The sequence below is a fragment of the Dreissena polymorpha genome, chromosome 2, assembly GCF_020536995.1.
Source record: "Dreissena polymorpha isolate Duluth1 chromosome 2, UMN_Dpol_1.0, whole genome shotgun sequence".
Lineage (NCBI taxonomy): Eukaryota > Metazoa > Mollusca > Bivalvia > Myida > Dreissenidae > Dreissena > Dreissena polymorpha.
The window spans coordinates 34,375,500-34,388,402 of NC_068356.1; the positions used below are offsets into that span (position 1 = coordinate 34,375,500).

The following is a 12,903-nucleotide window of genomic DNA, read 5'->3' on the forward strand; positions in this document are numbered from 1 at the left end:
ATCCAGAATACATCATTTTTTTGTATTAATAAATATTGCATATTCAAAACAAATGGAGTTACATCCCATTTTAATAAAGGGTAATCTCCCACTTAATTTTTTTTAGAGTAGTGATTCTTGTTCTGCCATTTTTCTCAATACCAACACCATCTCCCAACCCCACAAGCAGAAATGCTTGAAGATGTTTAATCTGTAAAATAATATGCACTTAACAATAGCTATACATAAACAATGTCTCTTGTTAAAAGATTTGAAGTGGGGTGTTTTGTTGCCTATTTATCTGCCCTGTTAATACATTTGTTCATTTTCATTGGTAGCCCGATTGTGTCACTTAAAGTCAGAGTACTCTATGCTTTCAGTGTCAGCGCATCTGCAACTACATATTAAGGAAGATATTTGTAAAAGCTGGCGTATAAAATGTAAATAATGTCAGACATACTGGCAGCTTCTTTTACTTAAATCATACTTTTTCACTTTTTTGATAAACTTCAATATTGCCAAAAATGATTCATTCATTCTTTGTGGATTGTGAAAAAACCAACATTATTTTTTTAAACAAGAGAGATATAAAATATTTGGGTAATATACCCATTCAGCATCTTTAAAGAGTTGATAAAATAAACATACTTTTATTGTTAAAAAAAGACAAAGTCAGCAATACAAAAACAACCTTTAATGCAGAATAAAAATATTGCAAATCGAAATAACATATTTACATTTCAATATATGTTTCATCAACAAATTACACATAAATGATGACAAAATAAAAAACAATGTTTGAAACAACATACTTTTTGATGCAAGAAAACATGATTTTGGCACCTTCTTGGGAGATATTAATAATAAAATGAAATGGAAACAAAATTAAGCAAATGCAAAAAAACTTATGGACTTGTGCAAAATTGAAACTTGCTGTTTTTTGTTTGTATAAGATTAACTGAATGAAAAATAAACACACAATACAATATGCCATGACAGTATAATGCATAAGCAAACAAATTAAATGCAACAATAACATAACCTAAAGTTATTACACTTCCATATAATTTCAATTCACCTAAAACTTAAAAGTCCATACACTAAAAGCTTAAATCTTGTTGTACATTCACAGTATTAGTATGTTGTTGAAGATACAAATGTTACAAGAAAAGCATTTTTGCAATTAAAAAAAAAACTTCTTTTCTTTGCTCCTGGCTTAAAAAAAAACAAACAAAAAAACATGTTTAAACAACAGACCTTTACATTTTACATGCTGGCGCCTAACCAACAAAACTTCTTTAGCCAACTTTGTTTCTGCACCTAATAATAGACTAAAATTTGTACTTAAAATCCTACTTGTACAATACTGTGATAATGTTGCAAGTGTAATTTGCTGAGGTTTGAAAATCTGAATTTTCAGGGTAATAATTAAACAAGAGGGCCATGATGGCCCTGAATCGCTCACCTGACTAACCAAATACAATCCTAACCCAGATTTCATCAAGATAAACATTCTGACCAAATTTCATAAAGATTGGATGAAAACTGTGACCTCTATTGTCTACACAAGGTTTTTCTATTATTTGACCTAGTGACCTAGTTTTTTTTACCTCAGATGACCCACATACAATCCCAACCCAGATTCAATCAAGATAAACATTCTAACAAAATTTCATAAAGATTGGATGAAAACTGCAACCTCTATTGTCTACACAAGGTTTTTCTATTATTTGACCTAGTGACCTAGTTTTTGACCCTTGATGACCCATATACAATCCCAACCCAGATTTCATCAAGATTAACATTCTGACCAAATTTCATAAAGATTGGATGAAAACTGTGACCTCTACTGTCTACACAAGGTTTTTCTATTATTTGACCTAGTTTTTGACCTAGTGACCTAGTTTTTGACCCCAGATGACCCAAATACAATCCCAACCCAGATTCCATCAAAATAAACATTGTGACCAAATTTTATAAAGATTGGATGAAAACTGCGACCTCTATTGTCTACACAAGGTTTTTCTATTATTTGACCTAGTTTTTGACCTAGTGACCTAGTTTTTGACCCCAGATGACCCTAATACAATCCCAACCCAGATTTCATCAAGATAAACATTCTGACCAAATTTTATAAAGATTGGATGAAAACTTTGACCTCAACTGTCTACACAAACAAATTGTTGAGGAACGGACGCACGCACGCACACACAACGGACGCCGGACATCAAACAGTCACATAAGCTCACCATGTCACATTGTGACAGGTAAGCTAAAAAGGTGTTAAATCTGTCACAACCTCCAACCCATTATCTCATTTCGATTTATTTACACAATGGTCAGAATCACTGGGTAAATCAGATTCAAAGAGATTCAAGGATCAATGACATCCCTATACAGCGCCTTAACGAAATTTCCTGTTACATGTCACTGTGACTTTGATATTTTACCCTACAAACTATTAGGAGTCTTCTTTTTCTCCCAAACTATACAGTAACCATCGAAACTTCCATGACAAAAAGGGGGGGGTGGGGGCAGGGAACAATTGTTATTTCCTTAATTCAAAGCCCCCCTGTCTGTGTTTTCAAAGTTTATGGGGTCTTTCCGCGCCTGAGGCTGCATGAGCGTGTCCTGGCACTACTACCTAATTAATTATTTGACTCACAAAAGTTGGGACAAATCTGGAATTAGAGCTGCAATTTCCAGCTGTTTGTTTTTTACTGAAAGTTATTTTTTTATTTAAGTGTGGTCTTGAGTTGTAGGGGGAAGCCCGAGTACCCCGAGGAAATACCACCTGCCCGAGATGTTAACCATCAACCTAACTCACATGCAGCTGAGAACAGGCATTGAACCCGGGTTGACTGGGAAAGGTGCCCTTGTACCCACCTATGCGCTAAGGATACGCTCATGCAGCCTTAGGCGCGGTAAGACCCCATAAACTTTGAAAACACATGACAGTATAATGCATAAGCAAACCAATTAAATGCAACAATAACACAACCTAAAGTTATTACACTTCCATATAATTTCAATTCACCTTAAACGTAAAAGTCCATACACTAAAAGCTTAAATCTTGTTGTACATTCACAGTATTAGTATGTTGTTGGAGATAAAAATGTTACAGCTCAAATAAACTTCTTTAAATTGTTTCCGTCCAATTTCTGAATCCAAAAAGTAACAATATACTCTCATCAGTCAAATAATTCCACAGACCAAGGACAACTGCAACCGATAGCTCACCATTCTACCAACTAAAAACATATTGATGCAAAACACATTATAAAGAAACAACAAATCAATGGTTAACAACTATGACATATCTTGCCTTACAACTGTCTTCAACAGTACATTAGATCCGAGTTTTTCACTCATCAAAAGTAGCATTCTGATGCATAAAGATAACCAGAATCTAAACAATGAAATATGTATCCTACTTTGGAAATACATCTTTTTATTAAATCTTAGGAGATCAATATTGAACATAACTTTATAAACAAACAAGAGCACCAAATTAAACAGGTGACAGCCATGGGCTACGGGTGCAGTTTTGAATAAATGTAAGCTTGTCAGATTATTTTTTTAAGAGGTCACAGTGACCTTTTCCCTGAGATTCGATTCGTCATTACTAAGGCACATGAACCCTGTTCTTGAACAAGAGATGTGTTTGTCAGAAACACAATGACCCCTACTGCGCCGCTGTGATTTATTTATATATATATATATATTTTATTATATCCCTTTAAAAAATATTACTTCCCTTGTAAAAATGATCTGTTTCTGCCAAATGATAAATATAAATTATCTCCCTTTAAAGCTTGTTACTTCCCTTGGATTTTTTTACCTTTGATCTTGAAGAATAACCTTGACCTTTCACCACTCTAAATGTGCAGCTCCATGAGATACACATGCATGCCAAATATCAAGTTGCTATCTACAATATTGCAAATTGCAAAAGTTATGGGCAATGTTAAAGTTTTCAGACAGACTGACAGACAGTTCATATGCTATATGCAACCCTACCTGGGGCATAAAAATTGGACTGAATGCACGAGTCTTAAGTGTCGTCCCAGATAAGCCTGTGAAGTATGCACAAGCTTATGAGGATAATACATTCTGCTTTCATGGATTTTTTTTTAAAGATAGTCTCATATTACCAAAAATATTATCGGTGGAAAGTGTCGTCCTTGATGAGCCTTTGCGAACTGCACAGGGTTACTGGGACAACACTTTACTCACATGCATTATGCCCAGTTTTCCCCCAGGCTTATATAAAGTCTATAAGAAGGAGAGCCTGTTGGACAGCTCCTGACTTTGTTCCTTGTGGATTTAAAGTCTATAAGAAGAGGAGCCTGTCTGACAGCTCCTGACTGGGTTCTTTGTGGATATAAAGTCTATAGGAAGAAGAGCCTGTCGGACAGCTCCTGACTGGGTTCCTTGTGGATATAAAGTCTATAGGAAGAAGAGCCTGTCGGACAGCTCCTGACTGGGCTCCTTGTGGATGTGCTGACCAACCAGCTGGGCAAGCTTGTGAGCGTACTGAAATGTGCATAATTTACATCATTTGTATCATTTAGAAGTAACCTATAATCATATTACTTAGTATTTGTGTATGCGTAAGTAAATCTCTTTATCAAGCAATGCATACTTAGAGACAATGGTTTTATTATCTGTCTTCATGGTAATATATTAAAACCTCTAGCTAAACTCATTAAGCTTTCATAAAAATAGATTTAAACAAGACCTGCGTTGTAGATACAAAATGCCCCCTACTGCACTTTGAAGCCGCACAGCAGCTTTTTTAGAGAAAATTGTTAAGTCCAAGGCCAGTCTCCAAGTCCAAGGCCCATTACTTTGCCAAAAATCAATTATCCAGAACAAAACTCACACTTCAACTGTAAGTAATGTAGGTAAACTCACATACCAAAAATCAGCAAAATATATTCAAGTTTTTCATAAAAATACTCCGGAAATTATAGAGAAAATGTTGAAGTCCAAGACCCATAATTTCACCAAAAATCAATGGACCGGAACCAAACTCACATTTCATCTGTAGAAGGCTGTCAGGCTTATAGCATGCAAATCTGTATTATACATCAATCAGTTCATTTCTTTCATTCTTTTGTGAATAAAGCAGCAATATATATGAGCCTGGGACAACTAGGCTTAATGCATGTGCATAAAGTGTCATACCAGATTAGCCTGACTTGGTGTTTAAAGGAAGTCACTTCGTAATGAAAATCCGGGTTTAATTGAAAGTGACTTCCCTGATTAGCCTATGCTGACTTCACATGCTTATCTGGAATGACACTAAACGCACATGCATTGAGCCGAGTTTTCAGAGACTGATAAGCTGAGCACAGGAGTGTGCACCCACCTGGCATGGTGCTGGCACTCGGACGGTGCCGGGCCAGTTGTAGTAGAGGTGGGTCATCTTGTAGGAGAGCCTCTGCATGTGGTCTGGCTTCATGCCCGAGTCATCAGACACCACGATGTAGTGTGTGGGGCTCACTGTACCCTGTCTCACGTGCTGGCTCACCAGGAAGTAGTCATACCTGCACAACAACAACATTGCATCACTAAAACCATGGTAACCGCAGAAGTAGAAATGTATGTAAAGGTTTACCTTTATGCACAATATCAACATGGGAACACTTCCAATACGGCCAACACGAAGGCACTGATTTAATATGAAGTTTGGTTTTTACTGTTTTGCGAAAGATTTTATTGACATCTTGTTTAGTGATAACGAGTTTGTTTAAGTTTAACAACATCAGGTAGCATATATACCCCCCCCCAAAAAAAATAAATCATCAATTGATGTTAAAAAACAATATTACCAAAACATGACTTTGTAGATCCACTTACACTTAACCAGTATCTTAGAAATCACCATTCTAAGGATCAGAATCCAAACAATACAATTAAATTATTACTATTAATCACTTTACAATTAAAATCAAGCCTCACTTGTCACGTCGTGTGATGGTATGATCAGCCACTGTGCCTGAAGGGGGGTTTTCCATCTGACGCCCATTCTGAAATCATACACATCAAAATTACATCATACTGTCAAAGGCAAACAGGAAGTCATAATATTGTCACTGAAACCCAAGTAAAGTTGTTTTTTACTTCAGCAAAAATTGAACAAAACAGTAAATGATAGAATAACCATTGCTCTAATAAAATTATATCATTTCTGCTGCACATCAAACTATTTATTCATTCAGTCAAAAAGGAGAAAATCTTATAAAGAACATATTAAAGAGACTCTTCTGTTTTCTAACACAAATTTCATCGTAAATTGACTTCCATAAAATATCTCTTTTCAGCCAATAATCTCACCGCTGCAAATATCCTTGTGTTGATACGTTTCTGCACGATAACGACAGACAGCTTGGGGCTGTAGTTCTCCCCCAGGTGTGTGAAGCAGCTGCGTAGCTGGTCCACCTCATAGTCTGCCACGGTGTTCAGCTGGCCGTCACCCACACCGTCACGGAACACAATGATCTTCTCTGGCAGCTCGTGGTTTGTCTGAAAGACGTAACATGAACCTTGTTCAGGGAAAACTGGGTGTCCTGCATGTGAGTGTTGTCTCAGATTAGCCTGTGCAGTCTACACAGGCGAAACAGGGATGACACCAGGGACCGAAACTTAGCTCGCATACTCGCAAAATGCGGGCGAAATTTATGGATAGCGAGTTGAAAAATATAAAGCTTGCAATTTTATGCCAGTAGAAATTTCAGATTTCTCAAACCTGTTTTTTCCATAAATCCTTTAAGTATTGAAAGATAATTACTTTCTATAATCACGACTCATATTTTCAAGATCAAAATCTTGTTTTTAAAATTAAAGTGTTTAAGAATTGCATAAACACATTCGGCCGCCATTGTTGTTGTAAGATTCAAGGGAAGCTACTCTGGTACGAGCTATGATTGGCTAGGTGCTTGAGGCTAATAAGCGTCTCGGTGATCAAGACTTTCTAAAAATCTTTCCGTTTGAACGATAAAAAACGTTCATCAATCATGGACAAATTTCTGAAGAGACAGGCAAAAGCGGCCAAACGCACTGCCAACTGGGCCAAGGAATTAAAAGATAAAATGAAAAGAAACACTGTTTGAAGAATTGAGAATGAGGTAACATGACTGAAAATTGTAAAAGGTTGCTTTTAGCCTTGTAAAATAAAAATGGCAACTGGAGTTCAAGCTTGTTTTAAACAATTTTGAGTTTCAAGTCACAATTGCTGAATATTGAATGCGTGTCCATGCTGATAATTATTGAGATAATGTTTTGTTCCAATGATTATGTTCTGTTAAGTAGCCAACAGATAATGCACAATTTTAAGCAATATGCTATAAGAAATGTATTGTTTTAAATAAAAAATATAAAAAATCCCAAATTGCGAGTAAGTTTTTTATTTTGCAAGTGAAAATAAATCAACTTGCAAAAAAATGCAAGTGCCTTAATAGGTTAAATTCGGTCCCTGGGCACTTTCTGCCAAAACTTGATATTCACTAGGAATAACTCCATTTCAACAAAAAAGTAAAATAAAGTGGGAAGTGTATTCCCTGATTAGCCAATGAGGACTGCACAGGCTATCAGGCTATCTGAGATGACCCTTTATGCACATGCATTTAGCCAACTTTTCCCACACCATATCCTACATTTTCAAAACAATATCAAATATTACCAAGGTAGACGCTCAATCTAGCTAATCATAACTCTTCAGCATATTTTCTGCACCATAATTTCCTGCACTTTCTCATTGAAGGTCTTTTTAATAGGCTTTTTTATGCAGAAACAGTTGTAAACAAAAGAAAAACACTATTTTTTCTACCACAATTTAATGACTATCTTCAAAATGTAATGATCTTAAAAGTTAAATTTGTAGCAATGAGTTGATGAAAAGGTCAATGACAGACTCAGCAATATGTGATCATGTTTACAATGATAATTAAACACTGATATCCATAATGTTCATACATATGTGCTACATGTTCACAAAGATGTCATCCATGCAAACCCCAAACATGATAATAAATGATACCCCTATACTATGAACATTTCGTTTTCTAACAACAACAGCAATATCCAGTAGACATACACAAATAGGTTGAACCAAGCCTTAAAGGACATAACTGATCCATTTGAATTATGTAACTATATGCTACTTTATTAGCGGCCCTCCGAAAAACTTGGCTCAATTCATGTGTGTTAAGTGCAAAGGCTCTTCTTTATGAACATGCATTATGCCCCGTTTTTTCCAGAACAAAGCTCATAGAATTAAAAACTAACAAGACTATTGTCAAGCAATTTGGTCCCCTACCAGTGAAACTCCACCATTTTTTAGATTTTTTTATTATTTTTATTTTTTATTTGTTGCCATAGCAACCAGAATTTTTGACGTAGGAACAAAATGAAATGACGTGCATAATCTCCATATTGTCATCTATCCATGTTTCAAGTTTCATGAAAAAATATGAAAAACTTTTAAAGTTATCACAGGATCCAGAAAATTGTGACAGACTGACAGACAGACTCACGGACACACAGAGCGCAAACCATAAGTCCCCTCCGGTTTCACCGGTAGGGGACAAAAATATGACCCCATAATTTGTCCCATAAATCTTTTCTAACAAGTATGAAAGTGACTCGATAGTTAGGTTTAAAACCATGTACACACCACAACAGCAGTAAAACACTTCAATGTACCTCATGATACTTGGTTAGAGCAGACACTAGGCAGACTTTCAGTCCGTCCACCAGTTCCTGGCTCACTGGTTGTATCATGCAGCGAGAGTACCAGCGTGTGCAGTTCTTGTTCATGGAAGCCACAAAGCCACAGATGCTCTGCTTCTTGCCGGCGGTGTCGTGGTAGATGTCCACACCAATCACCATGAGACCTTTCTGTAAATGCACGCAAAATTAACCCTTTATCAATCAGATAGATGCATTTTTAATCCCTAAGAAAATCAAATTAAAAGAAAGACCTTTCTTACACGATTAAAGTTTTAAAGGCTTCATTTCAAACTCTTATATACTGATGAGCAGCAAACAGCATTACAAATGAACAGCCTGCGAGTAACTTACAGGCTGTTGTTGTTTTATGCTGGCTGAATACAGCCATTTTGACTTTGGTTCTGAGCTGGTAAGGGTCACTTATGGCTTTTACGGGACTCACAACAATGAGTCAAAATTGTCACATTGATAAACATATACCACTGTCAGTCAGAGTTTGTGATTGTACAGTTCTTTAAGGTTACATGCTTTGTCTACAATTACTTGAAGTCAAAACATAACAAGACTGGTTCCCACTTATGGAAGAGTTATCAAACATCAATGACACAAATATGGGTATAGATATTATACTTCAACATCCTGTACAGTGTACAGTGGCAAAAACTAAAGGAAAATAACAGAATGAAAATCATAAAAAATTATAAATAAATGAGCATACAGATCCATGTATCTTAACATTGAAATAGCTTGCATAGATTCAAATTACACATCTATGATACGATAAATTAAAGCAAAATTTTGAGCACATACAAGGTGACAACAACTCACCAATGGAATGGACACAGCCCACAGTTCACCACCCAGCTTGCAGTTTATTTGTAAGGCAATCTTCTGCACCACACTACGAAGTTTCTTTTGATCACTGATAGTCTTTGCATTTATCACCTGTGATTAGAATACCCTTTGTTATCATTATAATCAATTCTTTTTCATGCAATTGCATCATCACATGAAACAGAGTTCAATTCTAAAGTCTTACAAATAATACCTACATTTACAAAACTGACAATACATAATCTAGAAGCATATGCAATTTTATATTGACAGAATACAGAGCATTGAATACTCAATTGTTAGCAAGATTAAAGTAAATGTGTTCAAAGAAAAACATTAGGAAACATACATGAATCTATCACACCTTTAAGCACTTAAATCATGCTTATTAAAATTCATATTTCTCACTTTTGTGGAATTCATCATTTCAAGGAAGTCTCCAATACAGGTGGAAAGTGTCATCCCTGATAAGACTGTGCAGACTGCATAGGCTAATATCGGACAACATTATCCGCACATGCATTAAGCCCGTTTTTCCAAAGCAAAGCTCAAACTATTTACCTGACTGGGTATAGGTGACTCCACGCAGCATGTCTTCTTGATGGCTGAGTATCTGTCATCCCTGCTGGTCGGGCATATGGCTACGACGATCTGGAGCTGCAACATCAAGCAACTGTTGATATAAGCAACTAGTATTGCCAGCAAAAAAGGTTTATTACACAAGATATGACTGTAAGAATAACTAATGTCCAAATTTCTAAATACTGCTTATTCAGATTGCACTCATAAATAGCAAGTAAAGAATACATCATGAGGAAGAACAACACTTAAATTTTATTTTTTTTATTAAAAAACAGGAAAATATATTAATATTACAACCAGACAAATTGAACCAAGATCAATCATGATAAAACAACAATGACATGAAAAAAACACACTTCCAAGTAACCCAGTGTACATACCCGCGGGTTGATATTTTCCCTGAGTGCTCTGATGTAGGTCTCCACCCTGTCATCCTTCAGCTCAAACCTGGTTGGCTGGGAGCAGTCAATGCCCATGGTGCCGGCCACTTTCAGCATTGTGTCTATGAAGTCAATGGCCTTGCTGTGGTCCCTCTTGGTGTACATGACCACCCACGTCTTGAGGGGCACGGCAGTGATCACGTGTTCATTGGTCGCAGCCCGGCTCCAGTCTGCCTGGTGACCCGACATGACCTTGTTGCTGCGGAACTGGATTTCTTCTTGGCGCATCTGACGGCCTTCAAACTGTACAACAATAAACAATGATATATCTACTGATTGTACTGATGTCTGGGGAAACCAAGTTTAATGCATGTGCATGATGATTGTACTGATGTCTGGGGAAACCAAGTTTAATGCATGTGCATGATGATTGTACTGATGTCTGGGGAAACCAAGTTTAATGCATGTGCATGATGATTGTACTGATGTCTGGGGAAACCAAGTTTAATGCATGTGCATGATGATTGTACTGATGTCTGGGGAAACCAAGTTTAATGCATGTGCATGATGATTGTACTGATGTCTGGGGAAACCAAGTTTAATGCATGTGCATGATGATTGTACTGATGTCTGGGGAAACCAAGTTTAATGCATGTGCATGATGATTGTACTGATGTCTGGGGAAACCAAGTTTAATGCATGTGCATGATGATTGTACTGATGTCTGGGGAAACCAAGTTTAATGCATGTGCATGATGATTGTACTGATGTCTGGGGAAACCAAGTTTAATGCATGTGCATGATGATTGTACTGATGTCTGGGGAAACCAAGTTTAATGCATGTGCATGATGATTGTACTGATGTCTGGGGAAACCAAGTTTAATGCATGTGCATGATGATTGTACTGATGTCTGGGGAAACCAAGTTTAATGCATGTGCATGATGATTGTACTGATGTCTGGGGAAACCAAGTTTAATGCATGTGCATGATGATTGTACTGATGTCTGGGGAAACCAAGTTTAATGCATGTGCATGATGATTGTACTGATGTCTGGGGAAACCAAGTTTAATACATGTGCATGATGATTGTACTGATGTCTGGGGAAACCAAGTTTAATGCATGTGCATGATGATTGTACTGATGTCTGGGGAAACCAAGTTTAATGCATGTGCATGATGATTGTACTGATGTCTGGGGAAACCAAGTTTAATGCATGTGCATGATGATTGTACTGATGTCTGGGGAAACCAAGTTTAATGCATGTGCATGATGATTGTACTGATGTCTGGGGAAACCAAGTTTAATGCATGTGCATGATGATTGTACTGATGTCTGGGGAAACCAAGTTTAATGCATGTGCATGATGATTGTACTGATGTCTGGGGAAACCAAGTTTAATGCATGTGCATGATGATTGTACTGATGTCTGGGGAAACCAAGTTTAATGCATGTGCATGATGATTGTACTGATGTCTGGGGAAACCAAGTTTAATGCATGTGCATGATGATTGTACTGATGTCTGGGGAAACCAAGTTTAATGCATGTGCATGATGATTGTACTGATGTCTGGGGAAACCAAGTTTAATGCATGTGCATGATGATTGTACTGATGTCTGGGGAAACCAAGTTTAATGCATGTGCATGATGATTGTACTGATGTCTGGGGAAACCAAGTTTAATGCATGTGCATGATGATTGTACTGATGTCTGGGGAAACCAAGTTTAATGCATGTGCATGATGTGTCTTTCCAGATTAGGAAGACTGCACAGGCTAATCAGGGAAGACACTTTCAGCTTTTATTGTATTTTTTGTTTAAAAGAAGTCTTCTTGACGTACTGCACAGGCTTATCTGGGGCCATACTTTAAGCACATACTTAATATTAAGCCAAGTTTCTCAAAACAAGGCTAATATGGAGAAATCCATACAATGGATTACACAGCAATACTGGATTAAAATTCGATTATTTCAAGTCGCAATAATTAATCACCTGATTTACTTTAGAAGTACAAAATAATAAATAAGTTCATGAGACTTCAAAAAATAAAATTTTACCAAAACTTGTTATGATAAGATTTCAATGCAATTTTGGTATTTTCAAACCTGAAAAAACATTTTCTGAGGCATTATCTTTCTCCCTATTTTGTCTGTCCATTTGAATTCTTATTTTGACAAAATTGAGTTATGAATTGAATTTGAGAAACCTTTTTGTCCCAATGCCTTTTGAGATACTGTTTTTTTACAGGTTTCTTTCAGATACAAATTATCTAAATGTAGACATTTTAAAGTCAATCTGCTTACTGCTTCTCACCACTCTTTGATACTAATATAAGATTTCTGTGTGGATTGTTTGTTTCAAAGCCAGATATCAGGTGCTAATAATAAAAA

At 36.5% G+C, this 12,903-nt stretch overlaps 1 protein-coding gene across 1 annotated transcript in view; it reads right to left on the reverse strand.

The window, feature by feature from the left end:
* Nucleotides 1-658: 658 nt before the first annotated feature.
* LOC127866548 (piwi-like protein 1) overlaps nt 659-12,903 on the reverse strand; it is a 53,506-nt gene continuing 41,261 nt past the window's right edge. Inside the window, exons 14-21 of the mRNA XM_052407161.1 lie at nt 10,513-10,815; nt 10,112-10,207; nt 9,545-9,661; nt 8,690-8,884; nt 6,323-6,511; nt 5,948-6,015; nt 5,355-5,532; nt 659-4,516 (exon numbers count right to left, since the gene is read on the reverse strand). Of these exons, the coding sequence (XP_052263121.1) occupies nt 4,430-4,516; nt 5,355-5,532; nt 5,948-6,015; nt 6,323-6,511; nt 8,690-8,884; nt 9,545-9,661; nt 10,112-10,207; nt 10,513-10,815 (1,233 nt within the window). The 3' untranslated portion in view covers nt 659-4,429. The remainder of the gene's footprint in view (nt 4,517-5,354; nt 5,533-5,947; nt 6,016-6,322; nt 6,512-8,689; nt 8,885-9,544; nt 9,662-10,111; nt 10,208-10,512; nt 10,816-12,903) is intronic.